The following is an 18,653-nucleotide window of genomic DNA, read 5'->3' as shown; positions in this document are numbered from 1 at the left end:
CCTGGCCCCTTTAGCCTAACTTAGCTACTTGATGAAGAGCGATTGATCCTTTGCAGCCTACAGTACAATCTCCCGCCTACCCCTTCGTGTCGCAGTTTTAATTTCTCCCAGGTTCTTAGTAAGAACAAGTCACGCAGACTGACGCACTCATGATGCAGCAGCAGCCCAGGCAAACTGATTCCCCTGGCAGGTGAATATGAATCATGGCTGAGTCCTGGCTGGGCACTTCGAGGCCACAGTGGGACAGCTCAGCAGGTTACAGGAGCGATTCCGCCCACCTCCCTCCAGCTGCTGCAAGGGCAGCCACGGGAAGCAGGGCCATTGGTCCTTTCCCTACCCAAATCTTCCAACGTAGGCACTCTTACATTATTCGCCGCCCCCCACCCCCATATGCCACACAGGCACACGCTGGGGTACCCTACTCTACAGCTCCAGCCTTGCCTGTCCCACATACCTGAGAGAGAGAGAGAGAGAGAGAGAGAGAGAGAGAGAGAGAGAGAGAGAGAGAGAGAGCTCCCACACACATCTTGCTTCCAAACCACTCACACATACATATACCCTAACATACCTTAATCCCCAAATGCTCATACTATATACATTTTCATGCCAACCTCAACTCCCACTTATACACCCTAGTCTACAAGTGCATCCCTTACTCTACCTACCACCCCCATAATAACACGACCCCCCCCAACTCTTCCTCCTCTTTCATACACAACCCCTGTTTCTGACTGCCCCCCACATCCTCCTTCATGCATGTCCAATACCGTCACATCAACCCCTGTTCCTCCACATTCTGCCTCTAGCTCACAACACTCTGCTTTGTATGCTCTACCATATGCCTACCTACCGGAGCTTCTCCTCCCGAATCACTCTCTCCCTATACTAACTTCTCCCCACTGTTTTATCCACTGAGCTGACACCACAGTAGTGTTTTTTACATGATGTTTCCCCGAGGGATGTTAGAAACTTTCTCAGACATTCTGAAGTCAGTGGGCACCTCAGCAACTCGGGTCCCTCCTCCAGCAGCCACAGATACGCTCACGAGCTGACATGAACACTGTCCACACACAGAGGTGATTCCTAATAGCCAAAGCTCAGACAAAGCAGCGTGGCTCTTCTCCCTGCTGGGACATGTCTCCAGCAGCTGAGAGCTCAAGGATGCTCAGAGGAGAAACAGATAGCGCAAGGGCACCAAGTTTCTAGAAGAATCTAGCCATTTGGTCACCAATCAGTTGGAGGACACAAAGCAGTTGGAGGACACAAAGCAGTTAAAGGTAACCAATCAATTGGTGAATACCAATCAATCATTTGGTGAATACCAACCAATCAGTTATTGGGCACCAATCAATCAGTTGGTGGTGGACACCAGTCAGTTGGTGGACACCAACTGATCAGTTGGTTGGTAATGACCAATTAATCATTTGGTGGGCATCAATTAGTTGGTGGACACCAAGGATGACTTCAAGGGGACTCCCCACCGGGAAATCAGAACGGTCTCTTCACAAGCACAAAAGTACACTAAGGAGCTACACGATGTCATGGAACTGACATGATGGAGACTGTGCAGGAGACAGCATGGTGGGCCCTGCATATCTTTGTTGGGGGCCGACTTTTAGCAGAAAGCGGCTATCAGCTTTGCAGCCATCTTGAGCCATATACCCTGACATGAGACTTGGATTACAATAGCCTACAACAGCTGAGCACACTCTGATAATCTTGGTTTAGATACCTTGAGATTAAAGGTGTGTGAGATTAAAGGTGTATGACTTAATATGACTTAGAAGTATAGAGATCAGAGTTAGAAACAAGACCTAAGGGCATGATTAAAGGTGTAACTTAGAGGCGTGGCTTAGAAGTAAGACATATAAAAAGCAGAGACAGAACAGATCAGAATCAGACTGAGATCAGACAAATCAGACACATCAGACATTAGGTAGAGTCTGCCCTCACCCTCGCTCTTGCTGAACCCCGACCTGCAGACCGGAGCGGCAGCTTGGGCCGGGATACAGTGGCCGCCCAAACGTGGGTCCGCCCAGGCCTCAACATTTTGCTCGGGCCGAGACATATCTTAAGGATACAAATACCATAGTGTGGGCTCTGCATATCTGAAGAATACAAATACCACATTACACAACCTCATTGTCAGGTATGCACGGGAAAGAACTGAACCTGAAGGCTTGGGCAGTTCTGCGCATGCCCCACATCTATGGCATCTCAGGAGCTTAGAGGTGTTACTGGCTGAATTTCATCTCCAAAGTTCCTCTGTTGAAGTTCTATTCTCAATGTGACTATACTTAAAGACGGGGCTTTTAAGGATGTAAATAAAGTTAAAAGATCCCATAAGCATCACAACCCATCCCAGTAAGACTGATGGCCTCATAAGAGCCAGAGACCACAGGGATAATTCACATATGGCAGGCTCCATGAGGGTTCAGTTTGAATGCAATCGTCTACAAGCCAAGGACGGAGGAGGCCTCAGGAGAAACTAAGACAGTGGGCACTTTGACATTGAACTTCCAAACTCAAGGCTGTGAGAAAATGCATTTTTGCTGTTTAAGCTGCCCAGTCTGTGGCACCCCTCAAAGACTAATACCAGGTGATGGAGCCCAAGGGTCCACAGGCAGATGAATAGGTGCTCAAATCATGGATGACCTTACAGAGAACATCTCTCAAAATTCAAGGGGAAGCCAGTAACTGACATAGGCTACCACAGAGTGAAATGAACCAGCCACAGAAAGATGAGTCCTGTGTAATTCCACTTACCCAAGAGAGTAGAAAACCCATAAAGCCAGGAAGCAGAGCATTGATTCCCCAGGGCTGGTCGGGAAGGGAGAGAGTTACCTCATGGGTTCAGAATTTCAGGTGCGAAGGATTCACAGAAAGGTGTGTGGACTTAGTATGGCTGAGTGGTATGTTTACAAAGGCTTAAGACGTCATGTTTTTCCTATTAAATGTATTTTACAATGACTTTTTAAAGAATCATGTGTGAAAGGAGGTGGACCTTTCCAATTCTCTCTTTAGTGACAGGGTCTCATGTAGCCCAGGCTAGCCTAGAACTCTGGAGGATTTTGAATTTCCGATCCCTATGACTCTACCCCACTGAGCTGTGGGATTATGGGTATGTATCACCATGCCTGGCTGGTTTCAGGCAGTGGAGGGAAAGAACCCAGGATGGACTTCCCGCATACCAGGCAAGCATTCTAGCAGAGAGATACATTCTCAATTATTTTATTTTATTTTATGTGGTGCGTGCAGCCTGGCTCAGACTCCTATGTGTTATTGCGTAATTTACAAAGCAAAGGATGACTTTCAGGTTCCCACAGAACCACAGGGGATGCCTAAGGGGCTCTGTATCCTGCCTGACTGTGGGCAAGCATCCTGGCTATTGCAAACCTTGGTTATTATTTGTTTTTCATCTGTACGAAGAAGCAGACATAACAGTAATGGGTAGGAGTCCCTGTTGGGGGCTGCTTCCAGGGAGCCCAGGGGAGGGGAGAGAGCACTCTTGGTAAGCAGCAGTAGGTAGCCATCACTCCAGGACTGGACTCTGTGTTCAGGGTGGATGACCCCAAACACCAGCTACAGGGAAGAGGGGTCCATGTGGACAGGCCACATGAGGAACCTACCTTTTGTGACTCATCCTTCTACCTCCCAGGGTTTCACTTGGGCACCTGCCAACCAGGAACCTCATTCTAAATGACTCTGGAGTCCCCTTCTATTGAATGGGAAGAAAGCCAAGCATCCACGTATACCGAGGATGGAGGTGCAAAAACCTGATACCCGTGGGCTCCTAGACTTGAGTCTGGAGCAGCAAGGGATGTCAAGTACATAGGGGTACATAAGACTCAAAAGCTTCTGGGCCATAACTGGGAGTGCGCTCAGGTGCCATAACACGGGAAAACAGCTGGGAGTATCCAGCTGCTGTTATGCTGCCTTCTCCCCACCGAGCACGCTCATTGGAACAACGCTGAATGACACAGGACATCTACTTGCATGGCTGGGTTGTTCCTCTCTGAGACACTGCAGAGAACCACGCATAAAGGAATGGGGAGGAGGAGGAGGAGGAGGAGGAGGAGGAGGAGGAGGAGGAGGAGGAGGAGGAGGAGGAGGAGGAGGAGGAGGAGGATGTGGCGGCAGCGGCGCAGGAGCAGGAAATCCAAGCAAGGCAGAAAGGATGGAGATCAACAATCCAGGGAGACCTCTAAGCAGAAGGGAAGACAACTGCTGGGGACCAAAGACAAGACAGTAAAACGGAAGCCCTTCTGTCCCCACCACGTGCCACCCTATTCCCTGTCACTCAGCCCCACGGCCCTCCTCAGTAGAGTCCTCCTCACGTGGACGCCCTATGTGGATGGGTCTGTATCAACCAATGTCCTAGGACCCCAGGGTAACGGTGCAGAGACTGAACTGTGAAAAGCCAATGCCACAGTCATACACATGTCTGCGCAGGGAATGATGGGAGATATCTAGCCTATCCAATCAGGATGAAGCACTGTAGAGCTAACCCAAGAAGCCCTGTGGGCATTTCCCTGTCCTGGCAGGGTCTGTGCAGATGTGCTAGCCACATGATGCTTGAATACTCGAGGCAAGAGCCAGACTTGCATGAAGACTAAGAGACGGACATCAGGTTCTTCCTGCTGGAGTTTCCAGCCTAGCAAGTAAACAGTTAACACTCCAACAAATAACAATGCATTACTTCCCTACATCCATACTGGGAAGCAAGGGCAAGCTTTAGAAGGAGACAGTGACCACCCAGCCATTTCACCAACCAGTCATGCCGGACTTAGTGACCTTTTACATAAAGACGTACTCTCCCTTCTACAGAAAAATGAAGGTGCAGTCAGGAAGCTACCCCGCCCAGCCCTTCTCATACATGACTTGATCTCTGGCAAGACCATGGGGCCTCCAGGCAATGGCTCTGGTCAACCTGCTGATGTTTCTGGGCTTACATCCAAAGTCACCATAGTAGGGCACCTAAAATCAGGAGGGAGATCGCACTGCAGATAATGACCCCCTCAGGAATGATAACCACCCTGCCTCTCTGGCACGTCCTGAGAGAAGCCTGCACCGCCTTAGGTACAGTTTTCTAAAGTTAACTTTTCTTTTTCACACAGTAGAGCATACACATCTTGTTTTAGAAAATACTCATTTTCCCCCGTCTCTGCAATGACTCGGGTCCCACTTTAGCTGGGCTGGGAAGGAGAACACCCACATGGGTGGGTTGGAGGACTATTTTGAGGTGCCTTCATCTGTGAGTGTGCAATTAGAGAGCAGGAAGCATTCACGCTTGGTTTCTAGGAAGGGGTTTTGTGGCACCTTCCCATCCCTTCATGTTTCCAGGAAGCGTTATGTAGAGTCTCGCTCTGATGTGATACACAGTGAACGGGAACCTTGCTGAGGACCCGGGATGCGGGTCAGTTCCCAGACATCTACTTACTACTGTAATTCCCTCAGTTTGCAGGATCATGGGCATAAACTCCCAACACCACATCCGCTCTCAATAAACACAGGAGTCCACCCCTTAGCATACACTCATTCCCCTGCTCCTTGCTCCGATATCCCCAGGCTCTCCTATGAAGAGCCCACTGAAGGGGGCGGGGAGGCAAGCCAACTGAGCACGAGTGTTCCCCTCCCTCTTCTTCCTACCTGTCAGGATGTGAACAGCAGAGCCCCTCCACAGGGACCGACTGAACCTTCTGAAACCACGAGCCAGTCACGTACGGGAAGAGCTGGATAAAGAAAGCTTCCTCTTTCAAGTGGACTATGTCTGGTTATTGGACACCACTACAGTGAACGACTTGTTCGTGGACTGGAGCAATATCCCCCATTTGTCATGCTGTGAGCGCATCGCAAGGTAGAGTTGATCAGTAAAAAGACTCTCTTTACCAATATCAGGTTTAGTTTTGGAAGGATGAGACTCCGGGTATCGAATTTGAAGAACCCTCCGATGCTCTGCTTAATAAACTCCAAGGTTTTTCTTTTTTTAAAAAAACCACTGGGGAGTTTACAAAATATATACATTCCCCAAATCATATCTGATTTAGGAGGGTCTGGAGCAAGAACACTTTAATACAAGTGCCCAAGGTCTATATAGGCCTTGAGAAATACTGCCCTATCTTCTGGGACCCTGACCTACCCTAAACGGTATCTTGGTTGCCTGCTTAATAGCACTGAGCCCAGGGACAAACACTTTTCCCTGAGCCCCAGCACTCCACCACCCCCAGTGTCTTCCTTTTCTTGGGAGCTGGACCCTCGCACACACACACAGAAGTATAAAACATGAGATGCACAAGATCAGCAGGTCACCTCCCAGTGGGCGGCTACTCAAGAGACTCGCAATGTTCTCACCAAACAAAATGAGGCTTTTATGAGGCTTTTTCCAATGTTGATGTTTCTAAGACAGCGGTTCTCAACCTTCTTAATGCTGTGACCCTTTAATACGGTTCCTCACATTGTGCCGACCCCCCAACCATAAAATTATTTTCATTGCTACTTGGTAACTGTAACTTTACTGCTGTTATAAACCATAATGTATAAATCTGTGTTTTCTAAACGTCGTAGGTGACACCCGTGAAAGGGAATTGCTGGCTCCTTTAAGGAGAAGCCCAAATTCTCTCTCCCTGGAGAGACACTGGGCTGTAGCTAGTCTCCCTGGGGACCATATGTTTATAACCCAGTATGCTTTGCGTCAGGCCACACCTCAGTTCACACAGTCCGGCTTCCCTCTGTACAGGATGCTAACAAGCTTCCCTCACTTTCTTGCTAACAGAACTAAGCAGCAGCTACTCGCATCAAGGAGCCAGAGTGCTGACCAAAGTATCCAGCTCTTGATTGCATCCTGTCCGTACTTTTTAAAAACTCGAAATGACACAGCTGCAGCACACAGGAACAGAACAGCTCTTCCTTTTTCAGCCAAAGGATTTCAGCCTAGGGGTGGGGAGGGGGGAGCGGATTATCACATCTCATGGTGAGACTCTGTCCTTACCTCACTAAATTAACAAGCAAATTATAGGACAGGAAATAGTCCTTCATAATCTCCTATTCTGAGTCAGAGGTTTTCTAGGTAAGGCATTTTTCTTCCTTAAACACAACATGTGTAGCCTAGTAGTGCACTTCCTGAGGGACTTGCTAAGAAGCAGGGTATTGTCTACATATTGTCTACATTACTTGTCTCTCACAGGATGAAGTCCTCAGTTGTCGGACCCTATAGAATTGCCCATATGGTTTCTTCTTGTGGCCATTCCTGCAGCATTTTATATCAGTCTAAAAAAAATACCCTCCTAAAAACTAACCTCAGTGAGCTGGAGAGATGGCCCAGTGGTTAAGCACAGACCACACTGGCAGAGGACCCAGGTACAGTTCTCAGCGCCAGACCAGAAAGCTAATAACCTCCTAAAACTCCAGTTCCAGCCAGCTCTAGGGGGGGCCCCTTCTGACCACAAGAGGTATTGCACTCAGATGGCAGACACTCATTTCTGAAGACACTGCTTTAACCCACTTTCTAGATATTGCTGAATATTGGAAACTCTCCTGCTAGAAGACCTACGAAATAAGAGAGGCTCTTGTCTCATTAAGGATGATGGGTCACCCTGGAAAGCATTGGCTATTTCCCCAAACACTAATATTTTGTTAGAAAATCAGAAAACTTAACCATCTCCCTGCCCTGAAACTTGAGCTTTATGGCCCTAAGAAGGGCTGTAATTGGGCTGCAGAGATGGCTCAGCGGTTAAGAGCACTGACTGCTTTTCCAGAGGTCCTGAGTTCAGTTCCCAGCCACCCCATGGTGGCTCACAACCATCTGTAATGGGATTTGATGACCTCTTCTGTGTGTCTGAAGACCTTGACAGTGTAGTCACATACATAAAATAACTGTCTAACATGCAAAGAGACATGCAAGGCATCCAGGCAAGGACAGCTAAGCACTGGAATGTGTCCCTGTGAACTTCTTGGATATTGGGTTGACAGTGCTCACTTGTCTATCCAGCATCACCATCCCACCCCCTCCCCCTCCACTCTCTGGTAACAGTCCTGGATCTGGATATACGTGTGCTTCTCAACAAATACTACTGAGATGCTTAATTATTTCCTGGTGGGTGGGTGGGAGTCCCAACAGTCAAAGCTCCTTAGGACCCATAGGCATGTAATGTGAATATGTATTCACATTAAAATGAAAGAGCTACTCATAGACTTTACCTCCGTGGAAAGCCCACTGCCAGAGTGATTTCTGCATTTATCCTTTCGTCAGAAAGCAGCAAAAACAGCAGCACTGGCTGACCCCTAACAGTTACTGAATTCAACATCCTCTCTGGGTTCTCACACACACACACAAAAAGGGGGTAGCCGCGGGCGCGGGGGCTGCGGGGAGGGAATCAGTAACCGGAAGTGGAGGGGCGGAATTAGTAGCCTGAAGTGGAATGACTACGAAGGGACTAAGAAGGAAAAGAATAGAGATGTGTTGCACCAGATCAAAGAGTAGGAAAGCCGTGGGGACAGCTGATAAGGAGGAAGCAAACCAGGATGAGTCAGCTGCTTCTCCGAGCTAATGTGGGCACCTGTGGGCATTGGCTCAGCTTCTTCCCTTACTTACAGCACCATTTTGGATTCCCTTGAAGGTGAGGACTCCAGACCTGCTTCTCCTAGAAATAAGCAGCCAGGCTGGCAAGTGGCCTCTGACAGAGGCGGGCGGGTGGGGGTGGGTAGCAGGGAGAATCTACCAGCTCTAAAAGCAGCCAGGCTCCTTGGCTGTCTGCCTCACTCACCTGGGAATGAGAATTAGGACCCACACCATGACAACACTGGCCACAAGAGGTCCCCGCTGGCACTGACAACAAAGGATGGCTAAAATTAAATGACTCACAGGACAGACACTGCTCCAGCTGAGGAAGAGGAACACTTGGTAGAGGAGCAAGGTCACTTTATCCCAACTCAAAAGCAAAGCAGAAAAACGTCCAGTGGCATCCTGCCGTGATCCAGCCAAGAGGAAAATTACCTTGGAGCTCATGCTTCTAGAGACCAACATCCAATTATCTATCTTCTGCAAACAGCATTCCCAGTGTCGAAGGGGGAAATTTGGGTCTCTTTTAGCCAACCAGATCCTTCCAAGTTCCAAGGTCATAGCAAATAGTTCAGGAAAGATAAATGCCCCCAGTCATGATTGAGACTACTAGGGTAAGGCTCTAGAACTTTCTAGTTTTTGAAGACTGTAATTCCATTGTGGGGCAGGCAGAACCCTAAAGATGGCCCTTAGGGTTTCCATACCTTGGTTATTCAAATTCTAATCTATGTGCTGCTATGAAGGGCTTTTTCTCCCAAGAGGTAATTGAGTTCTAACTCAGTTGGCAAAAGATACAGCCATTATTTGGGTGTGCCTGGCCAAATCAAGTAAAATCTTTAAAAGCAGAGTCTCTTCCAGCTGGTAGCAGAAGGCATCATCAGAGGAATTAGAAGCACAGGCAGATTGCAAGTGATGTAGCTGGCTTAAAGGAAGAGCCAGTCACAGGAGCAGAGTGTGGCTTAGTTGGAAGCTGAACGCTATGCCCAACTGCTAGCCAGCAAAGGGGCAGAGGTGACAGTCTTGTGACAAGACCCTGGGTTAAAGCAACACCCTGAAGGAGTTTGCCCATGGCCCCTATTCCAGATGAAAACTCAGCCTGGCTGATGCCTTAATGTCTCTTTCGTGAGACCCTGAGTAGAGACTCCAGCTACTTTATACAATCGTGGGCTAACGAATGGATGTTTAAAGCCATTAAGGTCTTGGTGATGCATTACACCATAATGGCAATAGAAAACTGAGCTGACAGGGCCCCTAGTGGGGAGCTGGCAGAAAGACTGGAGGAAATGAGGGAGACTGCAATCCCATAGAAAGAACAACATCAGCTGGCCAGACCATCCAGTGCTCCCAGGGACTAGACCACCAACCAAGGAGTGTACAGGGAGGGCTTCATGGCCCCAGACACATGTGTAGCAGAGGATGGCCTGGTCTGACATCAATGGGAGGGGAGGCCCTTGGTCCTGTGGAGACTTGATGCCTCAGCATAGGGAGATGCTGGAGAAGTAGGGCAAGAGAGATTGGGGGGACATCCTCATAGAGGCAAAGGGGAGGAAGGAGAGGGGACATTGTGGGATTGGGGGGGCTTATGGAGGGGAAACTGGGAAGTGGGATATCATTTGTCATGTAAAGGAATGAAATGATTGATAAATAAATAAATAAGAAAACCAATATAAAAAAAAAAAAAAAAGAAAGAGAAGAAAACTGAGCTGAGCATGGTGGTGCGTGCCTTTAAATCCCAGCACTCAGGAGGCAGAGACAGGCAGATCTCTGAGTTCGAGACCAGCCCCATTTACAGAGTGAGTTCCAAGACAATCAGAGATACACAAAGAAACCCTGTCTCAAATAAAACTTAGATACTTCAAAATATTCTTCAATAGAAGCTGAACTCAGACCCAATTCAATAGGCTGGGTTTTCACTTAATTTGAAAAATGCAGCTGCCTTTACCAACAGAAAGAACACTTCTCAGCCAACACTGGGGTGTTGTCGAAGGCTTTTCACGGGCTGTTTTCTCAGCATTAAAACAGTTTTGAAGAAGACATCTCAATCAGGCAATAAAGCCAGTCCTCCAAATCTGTGAATTTCTGCACCCATGAATTCAATCCGCTACAGGTCAACAATACTTTTAAATCATTTGTATTTGACGTACACATTTGTATATATCTGTATTCTTTAGCAATGAAGACTAATAATTAGTTACACGGACTGTATCTTGAATTGGTAATAAGCTATCTAGAGATGAAATAAAGTGTGCAGGAAGGCATGATCAGATTGCTCATGAATACCACACCATTTTACATAAGGGGTTAGTAATCCTCGGATTTTATAACTGTGGGAGGGGACTCTTAGAGCCAATCACCAAACGATACCAAGAGGTAACTCTTACCTTCTTGAGGTCTTTATGCCGAAATATCTCTATCATACATTCTAGATGCTGATAAGGACATATGCCCTTCTCACAGAGACACATATGTAGACACTCGCTGAGACCAAAGACAGCACTCAAATGTTCAACTATTCCTCTTTTAACAAATTTTAAGTATTCAGGTATCTTTACACTGGAGAAACAAGGTACATAATTTTGTGGCTGATGTTGCATTACTAGGACAAATGTAATTCAACAGGTACTCTGCAGTTGTACTGTGTGAAGGAAGGGGGTCTTAGGGTTTTACTGTTGTAAAGAGACACCATGACCAAGGCATGATAAGGACAACATTTAACTGGAAGTTGGCTTACAGGTTCAGAGGTTCAGTCCATTATCACCAAGGTAACATGGCAGCATCCAGGCAGGCATGGTGCAGACAGAGCTGGAAGTTCTACATCTTTATCTGAAGGCTGCTGGTGGAAGACTCACTTCCAGGCAGCTAGGGTGAGAGTCTTAAGCCCACACCCACAGTGACACACCTACTCCAACAAGGCCACACCTCCTAGTAGTGCCACTCCTTGGGCCAAGCATATACAAACCATCACAAAGCGCTAACCCTTCCCTTTGATGTTTTGTAAACACTTAAAAGCATATTACCTTTGTACAGTAGTCACTAGGACTCAGTGAAGTTTTCTATTGATATCAGGAGATCATTGAGTATTGGTTTCATGATCATAGTTTGTCACCTATATCTTATCAGCTGCACCAGTTCTGAAAATTACAATGGAATTCTATTGTTTGACTTTGAACTTTCTCCCAACAGGTTCAGGTATTTGAGCACTTGATCTCCAGAACAAGTTGTGGGACCTGGAGGAGGTGGAGCCTCACTGGAAGAAACAGGCCACTAGGTAGGAGCCATACGGCAGCCTCACTTCCTGTTCTCTCTCTCCTCTGTAGCCTGCATGTGACCAGTCTGCTTCCTGTCTCTGCTACATGTCTTCCCCACTATGGACTGGTACACTTCCGGTACAGTGATCCAAAATAAGCCCTTTCTCCCTTAAGATGCTTTTTCGTTAGAGTATTATTAACAGGAATAGAAAAGTAATGAAGACATTGTTCCTGGTGGGTAGAACTCCAGTCAAAATACCACACAATGTGGGACTAAATCCAGTACTACTTTAAGCATCTTCTCTGTGGTCCTTTGTTGAACATGAAAGTGGACCCTACGCACAAATGTGGAAATCTCCTGCCTACTTTTATGAAGTCAAACTAAGTTCAAAGCGACTATGGAAGTGTAAACACATTGCTGGGGTGACTGATGAGATAAACTAAGACCAAACTAAGTAGATTCTTGGCTAGAAACTTAAGCAAGATCTGAAACAGCTTTGTTTAAGGGCTGTTCGTCTTGTAGCTGACTATGTCTCTGGTGTTTTGACATGCTAGATAAAGGTAGACTCAGAAGCTATCTGACACCTCACTATTAAACACAGGTCATCTTCATGGCATCTGTGAGGGAAAAAAAATGAGCAGAGATGTATGAGACATTTGTTGTGAACAATTTTTAGGTGGCCATTTTCCTCTAGACCTTCCTAAACACTGTAACCCTTAAATACAGATCCTCATGTTGTGATGACCTCAACCATAAAATTAATTTCATTGCTACTTCATAACTGTAATTTTGCTACTATTATGAATTGTACTGTAAATGTATGTTTTCTGGTGGTCTTTGATGACCCCTGTGAAATGGTCAATCAACTTTCAAAGGGGTCTCAGACCCCTGCTTTTACAGGAAAGTTATAGAAATGACTGAATAGTTAACAAATAAAATGGCAGCTTTCAACAAAAAGACATTTCAGATCTTCGGCCACTCCCAACCCTTCTCTTATAACTTGGTGCCTACCCATGAGACCAATGAATAACAGTGATAAGCATCTATGTCATTCATATAACATGGTTTCTGTTTCCCGATTGTGGTGGCTTGGCCCATATGGAGTGATACTATGGGGTATGTATGGCCTTGTTGAAGGAAATATGTAAATGTGGGGGTGGGCTTTGGAGGTCTCCTCCTATGCTCAGGCTCCACCCATTGCAGAAGAGAGCTTCCTCCTGGCTGCCTGAGGATGCCAGTCTCTCCAGGTTGCCTTCAGGTCAAGATGCAGAACTCTCAGCTCTTTCTCCAGCACCTTGCTTCCTGCTATGATAGTAGACTAAACCTGCAAGCCCCCCCTCCCCCCAATTAAATGTTTGCCTTTATAAGAGTTGCCTTGGTCATGATGTCTCCTCACAACAATGGAAACCCTAAGACACCCATCTGGGTTTAGAGGGTTGGTTAAGAGGAAGTCTCAACCTTGTGTAACTCTGGGACAACTTACTTCAACCTTTCCCTGACAGGACCCTTAACTAAATTCTATAAGCAGTGAGAAAATCAAAACAGTGTAGAATCACCCTGTTAAGACTGAAAAGCCTTTTAGAGTCACCTTCAGTCAAAACCTCTCTCCAGTTTGACAGATCCGAGATTCAAATTAGTTGGTATTCTGTGATATGCAGTCTAGGATTTGGATAACAGCTGTGACATCTGCCACCCAGTTGATCACCAGGGTTGATTCAGCAGATCCGGGTAGGACTACCTGGTTGTTTCCTTCTCTTCCCTGCCACTCTGTGTAGCTCTCCTAAGGCTTTCTGCTGAATCAAGGAGGATAACCTTCTCCTATGGAGAAGGGCCACTCTTCTCTCAATGGGACATGAGTTGCTGTGTTCTCCTCCTAGAACCACCTAACAATCTCTGAAGCCCTAACACGGCATGATTGCTTAGTGGGAAGGACGTCCATTAGGTTTCTTTACCAACCTGTTAGCTTCTTCATGGGGATTTGAATCAGAAATAACACTTGTGAACTACAGAGGGTAAATAACGTTTTCCCTCATTCTAGAGTTAAAGTGCTTTTTGGATCTAGTGATCTATTAATAATATAGACAAGGCAAAACAGCCCGGACTGAAGATGAAAATGGATGAGAAACAGATTGGTTTCTAATCTAGGTATCTTACAGAGGGGGAGTTGGACAGCTCAAGTGAATAGCAGGCACACAGTCAGGTGTTTGGAGCCCAGACAGCTCAGGTGAATAGCAGACACACAGTCAGGTGTTTGGAGCCCAGACAGCTCAGGTGAATGGCAGACGCACAGTCAGGTGTTTGAGAGCAGATTCACCACCCCAGAGGCATGTGCAGAGGGTAGAATGGAGACCAGAATCCTATCAAGAGACCCAAAGTCAAGAACTAGGTACTCCAGACTGATGGAGAAATGCAATATTGGTCATACACTGCCTAGGAATACTTTCTGTATGCACATTCTACATTCATTAAAACAATAGTTCACATATGTGTGTGTGTGTGTGTGTGTGTGTGTATCCCATAGGACCATCCCTTAGAAAAATATTAGTATTTTTTTAAAAGAATATAGTGTTTTTTAAGTTTAATGCACGTTTTAGATGTACACTCTCTGAGATGTTTCTGGCAGTGAGTGCGACCACACCGACCTTTATCCCTCACACCGTGGTATTGGCCTCACTTCTGCTCCCCACCCCCCTTCTAGCTTCTCTGCACTCTCTTTCCATGTCCCAAGTTCTCATCACAGCGGGAACTGCCTGCAAGGACATGGGTCTGCACACTCAGCCTGCTCCGTGGACTGGAACTAAACCACTCTGAGCACGTTTTCTGTGTTCTACACTGGGTCCAAAGGAGCCACCTTGTCCTGGAGGTGGCCCAGGTCTCCACTCAGAAGCACAAGGCTCATTCATGCCATCTGCAGAAGCGACACAGTGAAGGAGAGAAGAACGGGAGAGCAAACAGAGCTTTTTAACAACTGCTTGAGCCACCTCATTATTCTCCCGTCATTTCCAATCTCAAAACTCAGAGCTTCTCCCCAAGCTTAAAAGCCACGCCCCCTCCCCAGTAGTGAGTCAAAACAATCTGCTGCAGAGTCCCATATAGCTTTCTCCTAGCTGGCAGAAAGGAAGGCGGCCACATTTGCTGATTCAAGCTCCTAGCTCTTCTCCACCATGAGTCACGTGTTACTTGAAGGCTGTGTCTGAACACACAAAAATTTAACAGCCTTTTGCATTCTCATGTGTGTTATATTTATGACATTTGTCGTGAATTTAGCTTACCCAGACACCTGGTTTAATTTTTCTACCAAATTCTACCAACATTACCATCATCATCATCATCACCAAGTAAGGAAAGATAAGTCACTTACATATTTAAATGCCTTTTGTGGGGCCTGGGAACTAAGGGGCAAAAGATGACTATATTTTCAAAATGCTGAATTAACAATCTGCCTGAAGCTGCTCCTTTCTCTCCCGGGCATCTGAGGATCAAGTCTATTTATTTTCTTTGCTCTGATCCTAATCAGAGACACTACGTACCACCCACTGCTCCAACTTAATAAGGGCGAGAGAAACCAGCTGAGAATCCCAAGCCAGCGTCTCCAACCAAGGCATTCACAAGCAGCAGGTGATCTGATTATATTGTACTGATTTCCGACCTTACAATCCAATTACATATTTCAAAGAAACTCCAGAACAAGCTAACTAATGTGCTGTCCGGTGTAACGGGACGAGATTTGGATCGGAAACTAAAGGCGCCCATATCTCAAAGCATCTGAAGAAAACTCGGGTGCAGACATCAACTTGTATTATACTCAGCGAATAAACAGTCAGCCCAATTAAGTTTGAGGCTGCAAACACCAGTCAGTGGGAAACAGGGAAAGGGAAATCCAGCTAAAATTCAATTAAGGAAAGGTCCTACAAATGTTAATTATCACAGCCCGGGTTATATAATCCCAAAGCAAAGTTGGAGTGTATACAAAGAAATGACAGCCAAACTTGGGTAAGGGCCAAGGTGGGGTGAGCCTGCTCAAAAAATACCATGTTAAGCGTTTTGCTCCAACACAAGGAAGAACATTAGAGGAGTAACATTTTATTACCAGAATTTAAAAAGTTCACTTAGGAGTGAAAGAATTAAGAGTTTTAACTGAAAAAAAAAAAAAAAAAGGTGGTGTTTTTTTTTTTTTGTTTTTTTTTTTTTTTTTTTTTTTTTTTTTTTTTTTTTTTTTTTTCTGCTGCTGCTGCTATGAGAAGAATATGCAACTCTGGTACTCTGGTACTGGCTAGCTCATGTTTGTAGAACCCGTAATTTTTCCACCTACCTCATGTAAGTCCTGCTGAGTTCCAAAAGCATCCTTTGGCCAAATGGTAGCCCTCTGGTCTATTCTACAAAATATAAAGGAAAATTATGTCTATTTGAAAGAACCATTTCGACGACAACACACACACATTTGGAGCTGGTGGCCATAGATCTGGTCATGTTCCTGTTGAAAAATCCCAAGTGGTCCCCTACCTATCCCAGGGTAACATTCAGCCTCCTTCAGTGGTCTGGGAGACACAGAGTATGTGAGCACCAGAAACCTCCCTGACCTGCTCTCCTCTGCTTCTCTAGCCCTCCTCTCCAGTCACCTTGGCCACCCCTGTTTCCTAAGCACACAGTCAACTATTCTACTTCAAACCCTGCCCCTCCAGTCATTCTGGGTCTGGGATGCTTTGCCCAGATCAACACACAGCTGGCTCTTGTCAACCAATCAACAGCTTGGCTCACAGGTCCCCTCTCAGAGCAGGCCTTCTTACCCTTCTCTTCCTGGCATATGCAGGGGCCAACAATAATGAGATTGCTGTGATAAATAGGATGGACAGACCCACACCCATGGTTGCCCTGTGACCTCCACATGTGCACCTGACACCCCCCACCCCTCCCCACACACACACCATATGTATGTATACTCACAAAGATCTTGTCCTGTCACTGAATTTACACAATAAATTCTAGAGTCGTTGCTGGGTGAGATAGTGAAGCTGGGTTTTGCCACTCAGTATCTCCAAATAGAAGAAAAGGACCAGAAAGCAAGGCAAGGCATATGATGTTGAGTCCCTTGTTTGTTTAAAACCAAAACAAAAAACCCTACTCCTGGTAAGATGCTCAGGACCAAATCCAGACTTACCAAATTCTATACCAGTGGCATATGTTAGACACCACTGAATTTGTCTGCAAGAGCTTCTACTTTACAATAAAGAAATTATAGTTCTTATTAAAAGGCCAGCTGTCTCACTGAATACACTGTAGGATGCTCAGTTCATAAGTTAACTTGTTTTAAAACGACTCTTTTGTGGAGACAGTCATTTATAGCTGGAACACTTGAGTCAACTTAGATACTGAAGACAAAACATTCTCTGAATGGCTACTGAGGTTAACAAGTTCAGCATGCCATAACCTGTTCAGAAAGGTACACTGAGCAACACCGTAGGCCTAATTCCTTCTAAATGATAAGTAGAGTGGGATTTTTCTCTGTAGCCGCAAGGTGGGTCACCGTGCAAACAATTGGCTTCTGATGGCATATAAAAGTCTAGTAGAACTTGAAGACCATGAAGGGGCATGCTGAGGATGCCCTCCACACCTGCACAGGCCGGCATCTTCCTACTGCAACCATCAGGAGAAGGCTTGGGCTCCCAGTCTCCAGGTCAAGCATGTGCAGCCGCAATGAGCAGAGACTGAGGAAGATTTTAAGGTTCAGCTGCACCACCTCTCTTGGTTCCCTGAGCCACCAACATGGCAAAGTGGCAAAAGGACGCCTGGGGACAGAGTTTAAGTCACCCCTTCTTTACAAATCGTTGAATGGGCTCTAAGTTCTTTATCATCTACGGTGGTTCTCAAACTACACTTTCACGGTTGTAAACCAAAGAAAGCCCGAGTGTGGTATTTTTAAGATTTATTTTAAATCATGAGTACATGTGACTGTATGTGGAAATAGGCATATGAGTACAGGGTTCACTGAAATCAGAAGACAGTGTTGCAACCTCTGGAGCTGGAGCTACAGGCAGCTGTGAGCCATTTGACATGGATGTTGGCTTATCTGGCAGCTTACCAAAACTTGGCTATTATTAAAATATGCCATTAGTCACCAGAATTATATAATGACTCCAGTGTGGTGTTTTGTGTGACTCTAGACCCACCCACCCCTCGTATTGTTTTCATACAGCTGTCAGTAACAGTAAGCATGATTTATGAAAAGCCCTTCATGACCTATGAGGTAGCTATTACTATCTTCTTTAGAACTCGCCCAGAAGAAAAAAGACAGACAAGCCATGGGAGTTTGAGCTTTAGGTCACTGGTAGAGCCCTTGCTTGGCAAATGAAAGGCCTTGGGTTTGGATACTGGACCTGGCGGGAGGGAGGGAGAAAGGGAGAAAGGGAGGGAGGGAGGAAGGGAGGGAGGGAGGGAGGAAGGGAGGGAGGAAGGGAGGGAAGGAAGGAGGGGAAAAAGAAAAGGAAGAGGGGAGGGAGGGAGAAAGTAGGTTAGGGTAGGAGAGGGGAGGGGAGAGGAAAAGAGGGGAGGGGAAGGAAGCAGGGGGAGAAGAGAGGAGAGGAGGAAACAAAGTCAGTCATGAAGAAAATGGAGAAGCAGCATACGAAGAAGACAAGAAGCTAACCAGAACCTGTTTTGCAGTTGCCAGAGACAAAGCAGTTTTAAGGAAGAAAAATACCAAGAGGAATGAATTAAAGACTTCACCAGCTCTTTGCATCCAGCTGGTCATGCCAGGTGGTTTAATCAAATTACTTCATTGAATCCTCAAGAGTACCACGTGAGATTAGCATTATCATACCCACTGACCAACAGGAGAAAGGGCATCTAA

The 18,653-nt window shown here is 46.2% G+C and overlaps 1 protein-coding gene across 5 annotated transcripts in view; it reads right to left on the bottom strand.

Annotated features, from left to right (window-relative positions):
- Window positions 1–18,653, bottom strand: part of Fam13c (family with sequence similarity 13 member C) — a 111,998-nt gene that overhangs the window by 37,942 nt on the left and 55,403 nt on the right. For all 5 annotated transcript variants that reach the window (XM_034524126.2, XM_034524125.2, XM_034524124.2 and 2 more), the window contains one exon: window positions 16,119–16,182. In XM_034524126.2, the coding sequence (XP_034380017.1) occupies window positions 16,119–16,182 (64 nt within the window). The remainder of the gene's footprint in view (window positions 1–16,118; window positions 16,183–18,653) is intronic.

This window comes from Arvicanthis niloticus, chromosome 20 (genome assembly GCF_011762505.2).
Source record: "Arvicanthis niloticus isolate mArvNil1 chromosome 20, mArvNil1.pat.X, whole genome shotgun sequence".
NCBI lineage: Eukaryota > Metazoa > Chordata > Mammalia > Rodentia > Muridae > Arvicanthis > Arvicanthis niloticus.
This window is presented reverse-complemented; position numbering and strand designations above follow the sequence as displayed.